This window comes from Homalodisca vitripennis, chromosome X (genome assembly GCF_021130785.1).
Source record: "Homalodisca vitripennis isolate AUS2020 chromosome X, UT_GWSS_2.1, whole genome shotgun sequence".
NCBI classification, from domain to species: domain Eukaryota; kingdom Metazoa; phylum Arthropoda; class Insecta; order Hemiptera; family Cicadellidae; genus Homalodisca; species Homalodisca vitripennis.
The window spans coordinates 104397150-104418062 of NC_060215.1; the positions used below are offsets into that span (position 1 = coordinate 104397150).

General features: G+C 33.9%; 1 protein-coding gene across 1 annotated transcript in view; it reads right to left on the reverse strand.

Annotated features, from left to right (window-relative positions):
* LOC124369542 (heat shock 70 kDa protein 14-like) overlaps window positions 1-20681 on the reverse strand; it is a 42486-nt gene extending 21805 nt beyond the window's left edge. The window contains exons 1-4 of the mRNA XM_046827566.1: window positions 20618-20681; window positions 17467-17546; window positions 9162-9390; window positions 7077-7238 (exon numbers count right to left, since the gene is read on the reverse strand). Of these exons, the coding sequence (XP_046683522.1) occupies window positions 7077-7238; window positions 9162-9390; window positions 17467-17546; window positions 20618-20681 (535 nt within the window). The remainder of the gene's footprint in view (window positions 1-7076; window positions 7239-9161; window positions 9391-17466; window positions 17547-20617) is intronic.
* Between the last annotated feature and the right edge of the window lie 232 nt (window positions 20682-20913).

Genomic DNA, 20913 nt, shown 5'->3' on the forward strand with positions numbered 1-20913 from the left:
TCAGGAGTGTTTATTATGCCCATGGCATACATTTCGTTCAGTAGGAAATCGCTTGCAAAGCAGCGGGCAACTGCTAATTTAATTAATGAAAGGCTGTCGGAAATTACAACCGTAGAGTTCCTCTATGCAAACCACGACGTTCTATAGTCCATTTGGAAGCTTAACCCCACACCTCTACAATCTAGAGCCCGATAATGGAACCATTAACAAATTGATAAATAATTAGTGCAACATTATATTTAGAGAATAAAGTAACAATATATATATATATATATATATATATATATATATATATATATATATATATAATATATATCTCGCAAAACCTTCCAAGACAGCAAATGTCTTAAAAGCATCCCTCCCTGGACAAAAATGACTTACATTTTTGGTTTAGCTCATTCAAGCGTAATGCCTCTCACCCGTAATAAAACACATCCGGTATTCTAGGGGAAATGTACTGGGCAGAGCGGCATCCTAAGTCGTATACTTTGACCCTTCGTACCTTGCCGCGTACCATTGCAAACTGATATAACTTAACCTGAGTTCCATTTCTCTACTCATTCGTCGGTTGTTGTCCGTGCGAGGAGGTTCGTTTTGTGTTGTGGCTATCCCATAAGAGTATATATAATTTTAATGGAAGTAATTGAAGAAGAACGTGGTAATTTGTGTGTTAAGATTGGATACCTGTTTGCAAACGTTAGAATTAGGAACGTAGTGCAATACGTAAAGTGCAAAATTAACGGCTGCACCAGTCGTGCGTCTTTCCGCTTGGGGCAGGACGAAGAAAAACGGCCCGGACCTCACAACCACTCGCCTGATGTCCTGCAATTCAAATCTGAGCTGAAGCGACGGGCTGCTACTGAGAGAAGGCTCTCACCAAGAGAAATCTTCTGAAGTCAGTTTACAGTAAGTAAGCTTTTTGTATAACTGAATAGGATTTTTTTTATTTACTTAATTTGAACATATGAGCAATTGTCAGTCATTAAACCCAAATAATTTATTATAATATTTTAATTTAATGTTCAGATTAGGTTTTATTTAACGGTTAACTACATATTAACTTAAACAAATACCACAACATATATTTTCGTATATAAAATAGTATTTACACTTCTTTAATTATGTGATTTTTTAATCCGTAACTCGAGGGGTAGAACCACTAACAAATAGTTGAAAACGCGAGTCGAATCGAGTGGGGGGAAATTCCACAATACGAAAATAAAAGTTTAAAAAAGCTAATCATTATTTATTGTATTGTATATTTGAATTTAGGTAACGAATGTTAATTTAAGTAAAGTATAGTATTTTTATATGAATACATAAGTTAAGATATTTCCTGAAAATTAAAATTTCTACATTTTAAAAATACTGTTCAAAGTTAATATTTTTAACGAAAAACAGGTAAGCTCATTTTGTTATTACATGCTGTTAATAGCGTACTAGATAAAACGCAAAGCAAAAGTTGTTGAAAATTTGTTATTGCTATTACGAGTATATTGTTTAATATTATATTATACCAAATTAAATTTAACTAATATAACAAATATCACAAATATAAATGTGTTGTGTTAAAAATCAAAGTTATTTTATGCTCCCATGGAATTTAATGACAATGTTCTATTCAATCGAAAGTAGTAATGTTCTAAGTAGGCACGTAAAATTCACATTTTTAGTACTTCCAACGTGTCTGACTTTACAAGTTTGTAACAAACCTCAAACCTAGATCATTGCAATTAAACAATTAACATTGTTTCTTTGTACATCCTTTAGATAAAAATATAGAATATTAAAAATTTTATGTAACTAAGAAAATTGTGGTTTTTCCACTGTCAAACCACTGTGAAGTGCTGCTTATCGGCAAATTGTATAACAATTATAAAAACAGTGATTATGATCATTATTTACAAAAATTGGTTGAATGTTTTGCGAAGACCCGTACCGTAATTTGACTAGTATACGTACACTATGATTACCAAATGTAAAGAAATTCCAAACATATAATTTTAATGAATAAAAACTCTGCTTTCTTATTGTATAGCTTAACGTTTATAGATTTCCCGCGCTGCAGTAAGAATCGGCTTCCCTCAAGTCAGATGTTCTTTGTACCGTCACCGAAGTCAGAACTTTCCACCAGTGCCTAATTCACTGCAAGGATTTGCAGAGATCCTTCAGCAACCGCAATGGTCAGAGTTGGGACGGAGTATTTCTGAAGATGGCGAAGCCTATCCCTTTTTTAGGGGTATAATTGGACCAGGTGATGAACAAGGCCGGAGTGCAGCGGTATACCTGTCTGCCAGACTGCAGGATACGCTCAGCAACTCACGACTCATCCTCATGGGTGCTACATTTAAGGTGTTGCCACTGCAACTGGGGACACTTCTCCATTTTATAACAGTTCACGCGGAGTACCTGAACTACGTGAGTGGCTGAAATTAGTTGTTACATACCAAATATAAAAATGTCTTACATAAGGTAAATCTTCATTTAATGACTCGTTATTAATGACTCGATGGTGTTTTCAGCTCTTCCCTGTAGCATTCGAGATAATTACCAGAAAAACGCATCAAGCATACGAGGGGGTGCTCCAGTATCTCATGCAGTTAGTGCCGCAGTGGCAACCGGAGATTGTCTTGGCCGGCTTCGAGACGGCTATCCGGAATGCCGCTCACCTGATCTGGCCTCGTGCAAGGATAAGTGGGATGCTTTTTCCACTACGCCCAGGTTAGATTTATTTTATTACTTCTCCAAATCATCACAGTTTAATCTCTGAAATAAAGTACTGCACAGTTTACGATGAAACATACTAATTTATGAAGTAGATTACTCCACATATAAATTATAATGCTAACATCATTTACGTTTGCAATTGTTTCAGGCAATTTTCCGCATGCATTCTACTCTGCAACTGCGGCCCTTAACAGTTCGCAATCTCGAGGCTGGCAAGGCATCGTGCATGATCATTCATGCCTCTTCTTGCTGCAGAGAGGATACAGACTGGGCTACGTGTCATAAGACATTATTTAATAACACATGGCCTACTACAGAGTTTTAGACCGCTGTTGATGTAAGGATTTGTGTTAATACGTTAAAATATCAGTATAAATTACAGGAGACCTATCTATATTATTTAAGCTATAACTATGGTTCATGGAAGAAATAAAAATTAAGTACTCACTGTACACCTACATAATATTGCAGTGCATTTTATAACATCGATTTAAATTTGTTAACACAGCTAAGTAAGTTCATTATAAATCGTCTTTAGATTAGGGCTGAAAGTCTATTCAAGAAAGTAGGTGAGACCGAGGTAGTAATACGGTATTTGTGATTCAGTCGTTTTAGTGTCATATCTCATACTCTAACGGTAAATTATTGTGTTTATCTTCTAGGTACATAGAGAACACCAGAAACATTCAGTTTCAACAAATAATGCGTTGGAAGGCTTCTACAGTCGGCTTCTCCAGAGAATTGGGCCTCACCCGGGAGTCTGGCAGTTCCATGGTAAGAATTGTCGACAATAATCCAATAAGTATTCTACCTGACAAATTAAAACCACAAGGATATCTCGCACTTGTACATAATTCAGTGCAATTTGATGGCTTGAAATATGTTAAATGACTAATTTAGATTACATTAAATTAAATTAATAATTTAACAATGTTTATTAATTAGATATGTCATCATTTGGACTTTTTTATGCAAATTACTCCATTTTGAGGGTGTTTGCTATAATTTAAAGTTTTAAACATAATTATTATGTTATTACACAAAATCGATACAGAAAACCCTATTTTAAGAATAGCCTAAGTGTTTTAGTATCAATAAAAGCCAATCTTGTGAGAAAAAAGTTTACATATATTCATATACTAAGCGCAGTGACTACAAAATTGTGTAATTTTTATTATTGCAGGTAAATTAAGGGAGATTGAAAGTGCCCAATACGTAGATTACCGAAGAATATCTGACGGTATCGCACATGTACGTCCAATACGCAGGGCATACAGATGTCAAAATACTACAATATTTATAGAATCAGAGCGACTGGTGAAAGACACATATAATGAGGCCCAGTTCCTCGACATAATTTCAAATTCGACAAGAGGGCTACAGCAGAGATGGGGACTAGTAATTCCAGCTGTTGGAGATACACGCCCGGCTGTACCAACTATGCCTCCACCACTTATTAACCAGATATACTCAAACTACATTAAATAACTTTTATTTTTATACTGATTATTAGTATGACCATTTGTTATACTTTAAACTAATTATCTAAGTACGTAAATCTTTTAGTGTCTTAAACTTTTCGTTTAAAAAGGCATTTTTTTAAATTACTATTTATTTTAAGATATGAATTATTTATTGGAAATAGCATTATTTTCAGGAAATACTTATATGAGGGCTTATTTTACTAACTAATTAGAAGGTATGTATTTGATTATTGCTGACAGTTATAGCTTGCAATTGATTTTAATGTTTATTACTATTTTGAATCCATTTAAAGACTTTACGTTTTTTGTTTGTACGATTTGTATTACCCTAAATCACAATGCGGTATGTTTAATAATAAGATGCTTATACTGCATCAAGGAGATGAAATTAATTTTATAGTGTAATATGAATTTATTACATTTGAACTGTCTATAATATAATTTGATCGGCTTATTTATTTATTACGGGTTTATTTCAGGAACCAACTGATGCTGCTCCAGCAGCACCAGCTGCGTCAGCCACTATCCCTCAACGTGGTCGCAGGAGCAGGCTCAACTCCTTCAATAACAGCCCGTCGTCCTACAGCTGCGTCAGCCGCTCCTCCAGCAGACGCAGCTCCTACAATACACAACGCAGCAGGAGTGCCTCGTAACTGTGCAGTGCGCCTGACTCAAAGGTCTACACATGTGGTGTTTCCTTGTGGCCACTTGTGTATGTGCACGGAGTGCTCGGACACACTGCCTGGTTACCAGGTGAATCTCCAATGCCCCCGTTATGTAAGCAAGTCAGCCAGGCAATAACCAGAGTTTATTTCTGACAATTATAACTTTTAAATACAATAAAAAACCGAGATTGAAAGCCTATTTTTGTTCTATGCTATAAAAATTGTTTCTTATCTAATACATCCTGTATAAATAAATTACAATTCAATGGATATGTTATTAATAGTTAATGGAACATTTTGAGAGCTATTGACATTACGTCCTAAACAATTAATAACTTTGATCCTCAAAAATCAGAAAGATTAATTTTAACAACAATCAGTTCACAAATAGACTGCGGCAAACTTCTTACGGCGCAGTGAGAGGACTGAGAGTAGTCGATCTCACTCAGTATATACCAGCAACTTTTTTTATTGTTGTCGTCTTGCACTGTATGTTATATGGGTCTTCTGAGCCTTATACTTGTTCTCAGTTTTTTCAAATAATTTTCTAATCGCCCTCATCCTCTTTTTAAGATTGACAACTTTTTTTAATATGGTCTCATACATTCTTTACTCTATGAATGTTCAGCTTTAACAATGTTATTTAAACATTATTTTAAAGTTGTTATGTAATCATTGCTAAAAGAGAGATTTGCGCCGATATACCAAAATTCAGAGATGGCAGGCTGACAAATAATTTTTATAAAGACTCATAACAAGTTCTTAGAACAGCCAAATAAGACGCGCTCTTATAAGTGCGTTACTAGCGCAATCTGTAATAATAGATATATATTAATTTTTGTGCTGTCTGTATATCTACTGATCAAGCACTGTCCTAAATTTAATTTGTATTAAAATGTTTCTGCCTGTTTTACGAACATGAACTGAAAGTGTCAACAACTGTTAAATAATCAGTTAAAATTCGATTATGAAACAATAATATTACAATAGTTTTCAAATTGTAAAATATTCCAGGCAACTATTCTGATCCACCTCTTCTTATAAAATTTCTTTACATTTCAACGGATTGCCAAAAATTTGTCTCACCGTTTTCGAAATAAGCATATTTTGTGATTCATTTTTATGTATAATATGTATTCATTTGTAATCGTAATATGGATATTATTTCATATAAGCCCATAAGCAACATTGAAATACTTTAGACATCTTCACCTTTTTAAAATGTATACTCATGCCATTGATAGACAACATTATGCACTTTTTAATAGAATATTCACAAATAATATTCTTAAATAAATTTTGCTCAAACAGCATTGTGTTTAATATTAAAAACTAATATAATATATTTTTTCCCAGTTTGATTTTGTTACTATAAAAAGCTCAGGTTAGTTTAGTTATTTCATAGAATGAATTATAGAAATTGCAATTTGACTTATAAGTTTTTATAGTAATTAATGTTTTTTTTTGTTTTCAATGCAATGTAATGAGCCGCCTATTTATTAACGCTTTATAAAGAATCGAAAGGCTTTATTGAAATGGTTTGCTGTGCGTCCGTCTGTGCGCTACCACTTATATTACACTCTGTCGAGTCTTTCAATGCTACTAACTTCGTTCGGGTTATTTTTATGTAATCTCGTATTTGGTTCACAAAAACATGATATATGTATAGTACTTGTATTCATTATAATATTTATCTAACAGTTTGACATGAAATAGCTAGCTTTGTCGGCTGGAAGTAAAAAACACTCGTGAGTCAAGTTTCACTGTTATAGAACATTGGGAAGTTAAAAAGCTAAACTATAGTTCTTCTAGTGGTTGCAATCCCCTATGGATGTTACATTTCAATCCAAATACTTTTGCTTTTTATTTAAGTCATGATGCTTACGTGTATAACATTTTTACTTTGTGTGATGTAGGGAAATCGGAGAATAAGTGATGAATGATTTAAGGCTTTGTCTATTTTTATAGAGTTTTGAATTCAAATTATTACCGGTTTTCAGTGCACGGTACATACGATTTGAACACGTTAAATTCCAATGACGATAAAAACTATTAAAAACTAATGTTAACTACAATGGAATTAGATGAACACATCATTGACATTATTTGATTATGTGGTTTGGCCTAAACTTTCATTCAAATTCAAGGTACTTAATTTCTGGTGCCATCATTAGTTGTAATCAACCGCCGCACGCCGTACGCACGGACCCTTCCCTTGTGCGAGGAGACAGATTGTCTATCTCGTGTCGCCTCGCCTTGTGCTGTCGACTGCTCGCCCTGCTGAAGGGTTGAAGGATCGACCGGAGCGGGGTGAGAGGCAAGGTTGGATTCTCCTCCAACCGCTCTGTCCCGACCAAGGCCTCTTTGGAACAAAGCGAGAGGTGCTGAGAGGTGCTGTGACACTGAAACTTGAAACAGGCTCACGCCACCTAAACGAACCGTGGATCGTCGCAAAGTACCTAATATCACAGCACTTAAAAGACGATTATTTTGCTGTAGGCGGTATGAGATTAGGTGCTATGAAGCCGCATCGAACCAATTGATATAATAAGAGATTCTATAATATTGTCAATCTGGGGTTCTGCGGCTGCATAGTCCTTTTCGATTTTCTCTACGTGCTTGCTGCACTTTACTGACCACTCTTCTGCGCCCATACTTGATATCTTGTCTTCGCATAGTGCTTTAGCTTGAGACATAGTAAAATATGTATTTCTCATAGCCACATAACTTTTGACTTCGGCCCATCTGGGTGGTAGCATACGTGAGACAATAGTATATAAGATTCGTCTAAATAAATTATTGGGCGTCCTTGCTCCCTGCAACTTTTCAACGCTCTCAAGTATGTTCTCCTTTTCTCTAGGATTTCTGGCTTTTCAATTAACAATTTCCTATTGTATGCTGTCCTTCTCCAAGTAAATCCCAGGTCCTTTAATACGCACCTCAAACTTTTCTCACAACCCTGGAACATTTATTTTGTCCCTTAGCGCCTCCCTCAATAGTTTTACAATCGGTATTCGATGTTCATCAATATGGAAATTGTACACTAGTCTTCTCACTACACATTTATCGAAGTCACCTAAATGAGTAACTGTTCAGTCGTTGACGGGTTTTGTTTGGCGTAGTGAAACTTGCCTCACACAGGTTACTAACCTTTAACTTTTTAAGCTCACTGTTTATTTGAGTTACAACTCGCTCTGACACTCCAGTTACTGCAGCAGTTCTTTGGCGAGCCTTTGACAACGGAATTTAACAGTTTGATGGTCTGCCTTTTCCTTCATAAATGTATAAACATTACTCACAATTTCGTGAGCCTGACCATGACTAGGCAAAGTAGTTCTAACTTTGACTTTCGACTTTAACTCAACAGACATTATCGGTAAAAGCGAAACACAAGCTATCAGCACACTCAGCACTGTCACAAAACAGACTCGTTTTAGCGAGTTTGATGAGTTATTTGGGCCATACGATTCCTGAAACGAGGGATTTACCCATGAGTCACAGGAAATATTTTCGGGACGCAGCGCATAACGGTACCCTGCCACCCCTACCACCTATCACCACACACTCAAGGTCACGCGCGCAGCTAAAGTCCTCGAACTGTACGCCGTTGTTGGTAGCAGTGTCTTTAGTACTTGTCTCAAAATGAGCTAGGCCGTGAAAGGTGGCTCAATAAATTAGGACATTGTCCGATTGCTCCTTTGTAAAATCCAACGTGCCGTTTTTACAACCCGTTAGTTGTGTCAAGACAAGTGACTTGCTTTTGAACCACTTGGCCCTCCCCCTTGATGACAGTGACGCCATAAATATCGGTCGACCCTTGGAATCCCTGGCCGAGCTAGATGTACTGCCCCCATGTTTCTGGCTTGACTCAAGTGTGACTTTGGTGAGTTTACATCAGTTTAACTCTTATCTACCATTTCTCCTGTCATACTTGGCTCTATTAGCGGTTAGATAACTATTTTATTGTTAACTCGGTAATGTCCTTAATAAATCATAAAAACCCTTCATAAACCCCTCAGAAATCGAATGTAATCTTTTTTATTCTACTCGTTAATCTCTAAATTATTCACTTCCCATTATTAAATTTTCATACTGATACTAGCCAATTAAAGATTGGAGTGAAAATACAATAAGTAAACACAACGCCTCTCATTGTTATTCTATGCCCTATATTATTTGCTGAATTCCAAATCACTTTTAAAAACAACTTTTGACCCGGATTACATTATAATAAACAGCAGTGGTGTAACTCAAACAATTCTAAATTACCATTACAGTTACTTACCGTATAAAGACTTGTAGATGCAGGTGTAGATATCTTTTGGTGTCAACAACTCAGTTTTTTTCTTCAGGGGAAGACAATAGTGAAGTTCATTTTTCTTAAATACAATGGTAACATTGTGTTTTCTGTCACCGACAGCATAAGGTTCATTTGAGTTGACCATCATTTTATTGCACATGACTGTAGTTTTCCAACTTGAGGCAATTAGTGATTTGCAGACAGAACCTACGACCTGCACATACATCATTTCACAGTTCAAACTCTCAGGATGAATTATTAACACAAATAAGAAAATATATATTCAGGTTAAATACACCAGAGTTATGTTTAGTTCAATAAACAATTGTGTTTTATAACAGACTTAACATTTTTACTACAAATCTGACACAAAACGTCAATAAGAAAACGTTACTGAATATTAGTCTTCATGATGAAAAAGTAAACACATTCCTGTTAAATTTTTTATAGGTTCTCGAAAACAGATCTTGCAAAGAACGTCTACATCGAACCGTAGGATCTACTTTTAGTCTCTTCATATATTTTAATCAAATTTTCAGATAAAAATTCACCTTTTTTATACGATAGCAAAACAATACCAAAAATGCCAGCACAAACCAGAAGTATCTATGTAATGAACTGTTTTTTTTTTCATCATCGAAGATAAAAATATTAATATCATACACTAAACAAATTTAATGATCCAATCCTTCTTAAACATTCAGAAAAAGCTAACAATTAGTAAAAATATAGTTAGCATTTTAAGTAAACACAATAAAATACAGGTACAATTAAGATTGTAACCTTTAATCCAAATTTAATAAAATTCTAAATCAGTTAATTGACTTCCTCTCCAATAATTATCTATCGGACTTTCTGGGAAGAATTCAATGATAAATGTATCAATCAAATTAATGAGTTAAAAATGAAGAATATATTTTTCAGAATAGGTCTTTACAGTTTTAATGAATATTAAAGGTTGAGAAAATGAATTTTGGTAAATAAACATCCAGGTTGCCGCAATATATACTGACTTTATAGCAAACAGACAAAATAAAAAGTATTGTTTTTGGTTCTCAGTCACCTCTTCCCATTATATATCTTAAGATGAGTGAGGCTCTTTATTTCCTTGTTGGTGTTAAATCATACTGAGCTGGAGTTTGCATTTAGCATTAGCTTTTTATCTAAATATATTTTGGGTTCACTGAAATAGCCTTGAAACTATATATGATCATAAATATATTTATAAACATTATTCATGTTTTATTTACATTTCAAAATATTTGAGTACTCCTTCTACAAAGTGTATCACTTGCATATTTCCAAAAACCTTATGAGATAAAAAGAGCAAAGTATATATTGTATTATTTCTTCATATAGAATAATTTTCATTTATTTATATATTTGATCAATTACTAATAGGAACATTTATAGTAGATTTTGAAAACATACCACAAACCTCAGTGCCTCATCACAGAATGTTTCTATAAACACTATGTGATAAGCCAGTAAAGGCTCAACAATTCTTTATTGAGGTTTGTTCCTTATTTTAACTACTGAACATGATATTTTAGACAATTTTACAGATATTTAAGTAGTTTTTAAGCAATCTTTTAATGGGATGAAATTTAAATCATCAATATCTAGAAAACCATCGTAAATGCCTCTGATTTCTACAAAAAGTATTGATTTTAGCTATATCTGTGTATGCATCTCAAATGAGGATACAATTTTGTGTTGGGATACGAACACTTCCCTCAGATCTTTCAATAAACAAACAATTGTCAACTGCAACAAAAAACATTCCTCAAGATTAATTTGTATATATTGGTATGTTACTTTCAAATATTAACCGATAGATGTTTTATAAATCTGTATATTCATCAACAATTATTTTTTAAATAATTATTATTAATTGCCTAAAACCTTTAAGAGTATTATCTGTATTGTACCTACTTTATTGCAGCATATGGTTAAGTCGAATGTGATAATAAATATTCACTGCCTACCTTAAGGCTTAAGTAATGTAGTAAGAGTCTAATTAAGTTAAAGATAATAAATGAAATATATGATAACTGATAACACTTGCTAGAGCTGAAAAAATATTTAATGAAAATAAAAATGTTGGCAGTTTTGCTCAACATACAATAATTATTAAGTTGAGACAGTAATCAGTAGAATAACAAAGAGCCTAGTATAAAACTTTAAATATATAATTTAAACTTAATAGTACATTGCTTCAAACACTCTACAACATGAGATAATATGGCTGGGTTGATATTTTCCACAATATAAGAAATTAAATAATGGCATGGTGGTTATTGCAGCTATATTATTTTGTAACTCTGGATAAAGGCACCTATGCTTGGCAATGTCTTAAAAAGTCGTTATTACTGTGGGCTCAAGTATTCAAAAGAGTGAAGGAAAGATTTGGTAAACATTCTTTATAAAAAAACACTGCTATAACGACTCTGGGCCATTTGTTGTGAATTGGTTGCTAGCATTTGGAAAAGGAGAAAATTACCAAATTTGGTCAGCTGTTATGAACAGTTTAAGTAGTTGGATGATGAGTGTCTTACAATTTGTACAGTATATCAATAAGAATTGCACATAATGTTGTTCAAGGAGACATAGATCTGGTACTACAAATTTTTGAAAAATGTCTTTCTTAACATTTATTGTAATCCTTTCAATGCTGATGATCGTTGAGAGCGATAGTCTGTACTGATTCGAAAATGTCGGAGTTGCTGTTTAACGCTACAAATTTGATACAGTGGTTTTTTTATTTATGTTTCAGTATTCTGGTAAATACAATTAAATCCAAATGTTTCAGTCTAGTATTTTTCATTCTTTTTCTGTTTCTTTCTGGTAAAGTTGGGATTGAATTTTTCAAATAGAATTTTTGTGTTTTGTGTGTTTTATTTCAACCTGCAGACATGACGTTCCATCACGTTTTGGTTATTACAGTTTGTGATTTGTGTAACAGATATTTTGTTATTTTTACTCGGCAAGTAAATGTTTTATTTTTACTGCAATGAGTGAGGAGAGATTCGTTGAAGCAAGTGACAAAAGTTTAACTTTTTCGACTTGGTGTAAGGCCTGGAATTATTTTTCCAAGAGTGATTTTTGAAAAATGAATTTAAATATTTATTATAGTATGGCAACAAATTTGTCATATACATTTTTGATATTTCAAGTATAGTTAACAAAATATTGTAACTTAGTACCAACGTAATTATTGTATTAATGTTGCTAGTCAACAAAATGTATATTTTCTTTTCCCCAACTAAATAATAATTGTTTAGAAAAAATAAAATATGATAATTGTACGTTTTTGCTATTTACTATAAAAACTACTATGTAGTCAATTATTAAAAAATATATAGGTGCAGTAATTTTATTGTGAGTCAGAACAATGACTTTTGTGAACTATATTTCTTAACTTGCATATTTATATTTATATCCCGGTTTATTATTTATGGTACGGTAAAATCTGAAAGAAACTGTGCTGAAAAATAAATATAGAATGAATTGTATCCTAAGACTTTACATTGAAATAGAATTACGCTGCACGTTTCACACAGGTATTGATAAAATGATTTGGCACTAGAAAGTTAAGTTCAGTATTTTGTCTGCATAAAAAAGTTAACAGTATAATCTTTTATGTATTTATAAAAATGTATACGTGCAGTGATGTATGCCTCCTTGATATACGCGATTGTATTAACCACCCCATTGTGGTTATGCTCATGTTGTCTCAGACAAATTATCATCAAATATATTACATTGCATATTTTGATTGCAAAATTTGATTTGAAATCTGTTTTTACATTGCTTATTTTTTAAGTGAATCTAAGGTAAGGCCCAATGTAATTGAGTTGTAATTGAGTCAAAGATAGCCTAAACCCAGTAGAAAATGCGAGTAAAATAAGGGTTCTTTACTTGAATATCCAGGGCCTAAACAGCAAAGAAAATTTACTAAGTCTACTGGGTTCTGATAGTAAATATGATTTTTTATGTATCATTGAACATTGGATGCTGGCAGATGAAGCTCATTATCTTCAAGTGGAGGGATATATATATATCTTTGACAATGTACTTGTCGCAAGAACCATATCAGACGTGGTGTTGGAATTTTTGCTTATGAAAACAAACAATTTATGTGCAATGTATTTGATTTTGAGTGGCTGTGTGACGAAATAAACTTGGAATGTGTTGCTGTTGAGGTTGAAAAGCCTAGACTCATCGTTGTTAGTATATACCATTCTCCAGCTGGTGAAGAAAATATATCTTTGAACAATTTAGAGCTGCTATTGACAAATCTCAGCCGAATGAAAACCCACATCCTGATTGGTGGTGATGTTAACTCTAAGTTTGATGTTACACGAGATCAACCCAGTGTGAGAAAATTATTAAACCTTCTCAGGCAGTTTGATTGTAAATATCTTAATAATAAGCCTACTCGTTTTAATTCCTGTCTCGATAACATTTTTACCAATATTCCACTCGAGCGGAGTAGTACCTGTGTAGTTCCTGTTGATATTAGTGATCATAGTGGCCTAGAGACAAGTCTGAAAATATCATCTGTTCCTGACTCCAATAACTACAAAAATTATGTATTCCGTAATCTTTCTTCTCGTTGCCTGGACAATTTTTCGGAACTCTTAGGTAGTGTGGATTGGGTGAAACTACTCGAGGAAAACCACTTGCCTGCTGAAGACAAGTTTGCTTTATTTTTTACTAAATTCATGGAGTTGTTCAACCAAGCTTGCCCTTTGAAAATGTTGACAAAGAAGAACAAACAGGTTAGAAAAACAAAATCAACATCAAATTGGTACACTCCGGAACTAAAGAAAATTAAAGATAATGTTATGGCCTATCGCACAGTTTACTTGTGCATTAACAGTCAAGAGTCACATAGGGCCTACAAACATCTCAGAAATATATATAAACAAGAGGTAAATAAAACTAAACTGAATGGAAACGTGAAATTTATTGAACTCTCAGCTAACAAATGTCAGGCTGCCTGGACCTTGGTCAGGAAGGTGTCAGCTCAGGGACGGCAGGTTGCAGATGATTCAATCAGCTCGGAGGACTTCAACAGCTACTTAATTGAGTCGGTCAGCGAGGCAAGAAACAGCATACCGCCACCATCAACCTCTTCTGAGGATTTGCTGCAACGAGCCAAGCGACCCACCTCACTCTTCAAATGGGAAAATGTGACCAGTGAAAATGTGATTAGTGTTGTGTCGAAAATTAAAGCTTCTAAAAGCAAAGATGTGTACGGTCTTTCAGCTAACATTGTAAGGTATGTCGTTAATGCAATCTTATTACCACTTGTAATTTGTATTAACTCCTGCCTGCTAGAAGGTGTATTCCCCAGCTCTCAAAAAATCTCAAGAGTTGTCCCAGTTTTTAAAAAAGGGGACAGGTGTCAGGTTGAAAATTACCGTCCAATTTCCCTAGTGCCTGTCTTAGGTAAGATCATTGAGGCAGTTGTAAAAACTCAGATAAACCGTTTTCTAGAATCCCAACAACTTTTGTCGGGATGCCAGTTTGGATTCCGCAAAGGAATGTCTACCACAGATGCCCTAGAGCATTTGGTCTCTGGAATTCTCTCTGCTTTTGAGGGCGGAAGTCATGCCCAGATTACTGCTTGTGATCTGAGCAGGGCTTTCGATTGTATAGATCACGATATACTTTTGGGTAAGTTGGAGTACTATGGTATCTGTGGTGTCCACCTAAATTTTTTCAAATCTGCCCTGAAAGGCAGAACTCAGTTTGTTGATGCAGGTGGTAAGAAATCAAATTGGGGTGCCTCAAGGTTCTGTGCTGGGGCCTCTCCTTTTTATAGTTGTTATTAATGACTTGGAAACTAATATCATTGCCTCATCAACCATCATGTTTGCAGACGACACTACTTTTTTAAGAGTGCATTCAGATGAAAGCCTCTTAAAATTAAATTTTGACGTCACTCTTGAAAGGGCCTCCTCCTGGTTTAGTGCAAACAGCCTTCTTTTAAATAATGATAAAACCCAGAACCTACTTTGTAGCCTTAAAAACAATAATCATAGTTTAATAGAAAATAGTAACGTAAAAATCCTCGGTGTAATATTTGATAATTCATTGTCTTGGGTATCACATGTAGAATCTGTTTGTGTTAGATTGTCCAGAGTTATATTTTTGTTAAGATCCCTTATGAGCATTGTTCCAGAGAATTATGTAAGAACAGCTTACTTTGGATTCTTTCAGTCTGTGATAAACTATGGCCTAATTCTATGGGGAAATAGCTGTCATGTTAATAGGATATTAGTGTTACAGAAAAAAGCTTTAAGAATAATGAATAGGGCAACTTTCAAAGAACATTGTAAACCATTATTTATTAAATGTAAGATTTTGACAGTGATAAACTTGTATATTTATGTATGTTTATTGTATATGAAGAAGAATTTTAATTTAGGTTTAGTTGTACATAGATCTGATGTACATAATCACAATACCAGAAATCAACTCCAGTTAGATGTGCCATACAGTAGGTTAAGTAAATGTAAAAATAGCTTTTATATTGTAAGTCTGAAAATATTTAACAAGTTGTACAATGAAAGTAAACTCTTAGATTTTGAACTATTTAAGTTCAAATGTTACAATTGATAAAGCTTAAATCCTTTTTATAGCTTAAATGAATTTTTTAGCCTTAGATCTGTAAATTTGTAAATTTTATCCTTGTTAAATTTGTGAATTTTTAAATCTTTATAACTTTTTGTAAATGTTTTAATTTTTAATCAAAATACTGTACTGTTTTGTATCTCATCAATCTATATGTTGATGGCCATTGACGTTGTCTATTGCATGTACTGTATGTGTTTTGCTTACAGACAATAAAGGTTTATGACTTATGAATAAAGGTTATAAATATAATCAACAGAAAGACTAATTTTCTTCCAGAATTAAATTACACTATGGCTTTGTTAGCTACAAGAGTTTCAATGAAATTCATAAATGGTGCAATAAGTTAATAGATTTTACGATGAATTCAATAATAAATAAATTAATAGTTTGAATATTTATTCAAACCAGTATTTTACCATATATTTGAGTCTTTTTGCAACGGTTGTTTGGTGTTGGAAGTCTTTTAGTGTGTTAAAGTCAACATGAAAACTAATAGAAGAAAATAAATTGATTTTCAAAATATTGACAGGTTTTAAATTGGAGCTTAAGTAACATAATCCATAAAATTCCATAACCAAGGAAATTCTACAGAAACAGGGATAGATCCAGACGATGTGATGTTTCGGACACTTACGTAAATAATAATATGAGTAAACTGATAGAACAGTTAGAAAACAAATCATTGTAAAACACTACTAGATTAGATAATTTTCGTTATTTTTTATCATATATCATGTTGTACGTTATTGTGGTTTATATTTCTCTCTTAATCTCTCCTAACAAATTTTTTACTAACGTCAACTTTAGTTAGTTCAGATCAGATAGTTGTATAGCGGTTTCTTGGTGTTTTGGTAAAGCTGTAATTCTACTTTGAGGTATATGGAAAACATAAACATGCATGACGCGAAACGAAAGTTTTCCCTATGCAAAACATATATCCATAGTCCGCCAAAAGAAGTATTCACTCAATTATTAAATATTTTTACTGTTTGAATTAAGAATAGTTATGTAAATACAATACAAATACAATAGTTAAATAGTTTTAGTTTCAAATGGGCTTTGATTCTAACAGTATGGTGAGGCCTGGCAAATGAATGAGCGACCCTGACTGTGACTGACATATGAAATGCTTTGCATACTAAGTGCAAACCTCCACCATTTGGTGATCACTAGCATCTACAGTGATTATCCCTTCCTGAAAACCAGACTCTTCAAATATTGGTACAACATATTGTATACAACTAGGGAATTGAGGGCTTCTTTTAGGCCATTAACTATTGAACTTTTATTATTTTCGTCAGTTGCAATATATACTGTTTACCAATAGTGCAGTGTAGCGTGTACAGTGGTTATTGTAAGATAACCTAGTCGTTGAGCATGGCTGCTCCTTGGATGGGTGACCGCTGAGCGATCCTCTTTTTGCAAGCAGCCCGCCTAACCGGCCATTGGTGATTGTTCGGAAGTCACCTTTAAGTCGTTGGTTCCCAGGTTGTGTCAGGGAGGGCTTCTTTGCCCTAACTTCGCCTGACAAAGTAAGATATTCCTTACTTTACTTTAATAGCCTGGCTTGTGATAATTATTATTATAGGTAAAATATTAAATATTTATCAACTTGTTTTATACATGCTAATACTTAACTTACCATTTCTTTTTCGGTAACCGTAACAATGGCAGGCATAACTCTCTCTCCGTCAGTACCTGCCACTATGTCAACGTGAAACTCTGAATTGTGCATCTGTAATATAACATAAATTGTATCAATATACTCATACTACTTGTTTTATAACATACAATTAATTTGTAAAAAAGACCAGTGTTATTATCATAACTTATATGGATTAATATAAAACACATTTATTGGGATAGGTGAAGAAAAGTAGCAATGTTTGCTCAAGGACAGAATAAAACTGATTACTCTTTTTTTATAAGGTAAAACAACTTATTTATAACTTCATCGTAAAGTACAATTTTGAATCATTACATTTATGTTTAATATTTACCGAAAACATTTTAAAATATAATAAAATATAAAACACCAATGCACTTTCCACCTGAGGTTGAATCCTCTCCTGCGGTCAGACATTAAGGAAGGGTTGAGGGGATCAACCAGAAAACAGCAATAGGGGGACTGCAGACCTATAAGTTAAACCTCTTTTTGGGGAACTCTTTCTGCATACGTACCTAACAGCAGGGGTATGGGGAGAGTCTTTTGGCCACAGGCATTTATTGTTTTCCTTAATCCATACCCTAAAACATTCAATTTAGGCACTGAAAGCATAACATATAATCTACAATACTATACCAGACTCTTATCTCAGTCAAAGCTCCGTCAAGACACTTCGATTGGGGTCAGCTTAGTGAATTAAGAATGATTTTTGTTGTTCTACTAATTTTGGTACATAATTTAGGAGCACTTCCTAATAACTAGTTAAACATTTCATAAGACTTTTAAAATTCCCTTACAACTATTTCAATTTTAAAGTTTCTTAAAATTATCTTAAAATAAGCTTGCTTGCCAAATAAAACACAAGCATCATGTAGGCATGTAGGCTCTTACTTACTTTTTCCAATGAAGGTCCAAAAGCTGAGATGGGCTTTTTAGCTAATAGTGGAATGGAAGTGCACAGCTGTGACTATTGTGCATAAATCATAGTTTGATGAAGCAGATATACCAAAAAGAGACATTTGCATAGTGAAATTTGCAAGAGACAGACACAACAGTGCCAGTCAGCATAAATGGCCTAAACATAACACCATCTCTTCATGACGTTTTTTGTCATATGCCAAATCCATAGTTTAACAATGTATTTTAATAATTTCATATTTTATTAGTTATTTGTTATTTACTTGTTATTTTCAATTGTATGCCATTCAGAGTTCAAGTTTTCATTTAACTTTGCCTTTACCAGTGGGATTCAGACTGAAACTGCTCTGAGACAGCTAGTAGTTCTTTGTCTCCTTTATCTACTACTACATTATCACAGATAACAAGTACTCAAATGAACTCAATGCACTCAATGGCATGAACTTAAACCCTACTAAATGTCTGGTGATAACATTTTCAAAATCCAGACAGACTCATCAATTTAATTATATACTTCAAAATGTCACATTAAGAAGAGTTACGGAGGTTAAAGATCTGGGCATTCATCTGACTGCAAATCTGGATTTTGGAACTCATATATCTAATGTATGTGGAAAAGCTCTTAAAACACTTGGGCTAGTCAATAGAATTTTTAGGCAGGGACTGTCTGTCTCTTCTCTCAAGACTCTTTATGTTGTGCTCTCGTCCGACCAATAATGGAGTATTCAGTTGTTGTATGGTCTCCTCATCAGATTGGACACTGTTCATCCTTGGATGCTGTGCAGAGACGATTTATTAGGACGATTGGAGTCAAGCTCGGATACAGATACATAGAGGTTGACATTCAGGCAATGGACCGTTGTCTAAATTTACCAACTCTTCCATCAAGAAGAACGCTCATTGACTTGATGTTCCTTTACAAAATTCTTAATAACACCATTGATTTTTCCGAGATACTTCAAATGATTGATTTCCACGTTCCTCGGTCGGCGAGACATTTCCAGCTGTTTACTATCCATCATCTCTCGACAAACTACCTTTACCACAGCGCTATTCCAAGATTGATGAGGATTGGAAATGCAGTCTCTGCAGATCTGGATTTTTTGGGATGCCCCTGTCATCATTTAAGAGGAGGGCAGCCACTATACTGCATGAGCTTGATTAGTTTATTGTTATATAGCCTGATGTCACTGTTATAATAACATTATTTTTTTACTTTTATTATTGTTACATTTATACATAGTCTACTTACGTTTTCCCTTAAGAATATTATATATTTAATTGATCATTGTTGCTCTTTGTTATTGTTTTAGCTGTTTTGTTGATCTGATTAATTTATAGTTATGATGTGGATGTAATTTTGTTGAATTTATTGATGTAAACATCAATGGTAGTCATCAAGAAACCAAATATTGTAAAAAGGTGTATTGCCGTTCATTGTAATAAATAAATAACCGCCTATATTATCCACGTATCCAGATAACTGTAAGAACAAGTCATTCATACAGTAAGGCAACGAAGGGAATTCCATATATCAAGAACTGGATGGCTTTAAGTAAGTTTTACATACAGACTGCTGAAGGAATTGGTATAAATCACCAACTTTCTACAAACTATTGTGGCTATTTTCTATGGCTGTTAGTCCAAATATATAGATGAGACATTGGAAACTGTAATGATTACTTTCAAAGGCACGTCTAGTTCTAGAATTGGTCTTGGATCCGTTGACAAGAACAATTCTTCCGTGATGTCGCCTTCCAGGAGCTAGGAGACCTCACCTCTCATGTAATGGGAGGGGGAATGAAGGGGGGAGTGCTGGAATTCATGGAAGCCATCTGTAAGGAGTATTCTTCAGGATAAAACTGTATATGTTTTCTACGCTGAGGCAACAAAAGTGACGAAATTTGCTCGTAGAAGTAGTCTGAAACCCTATCCTACAGGCATGTGTAAGACTATCTGAAACTTCATGTACAACAAGGTATCTCTCAATCATATGAATTTCATTCCAACATTACTTGGGAATTCTTTTTGAGGTATCCACACTAAGAATAATAATTAATTTTTGTCTTTTATGGTTACTGAGATACGTGTTTATTAGACGTATTGAGGCTGCTGATGAATTAGGAAATGAAGCATTATTATAATGATTAAAAAGGACGTGACAGGTTGATGAGCCTAAAAGCTATAAAATTAACCAATGTTCAACTACTAACCTTACAAATAGCCAAACAGACGCTGGTGTTTCCCACATGGATCCCGAATACTGGATTCATGGTTTCTTATTTTCTCGTCCTATAACAAAGCATCAAATGGATGAATACATACAAAAAGTCTTAACAAAACTGAAACTGTGAAACCTAAACTCAGAGTTTTGTTTGAAAGTTTGAAAGACAAATATAAATTGCACCCCGTAGTTTATTTAAAGCTAAAACACATTATGAAGTGTTAAACCTACACACATTCGCAGGTAAACATTCCCAAGGCCGTATTTTTTGGGAATATTTT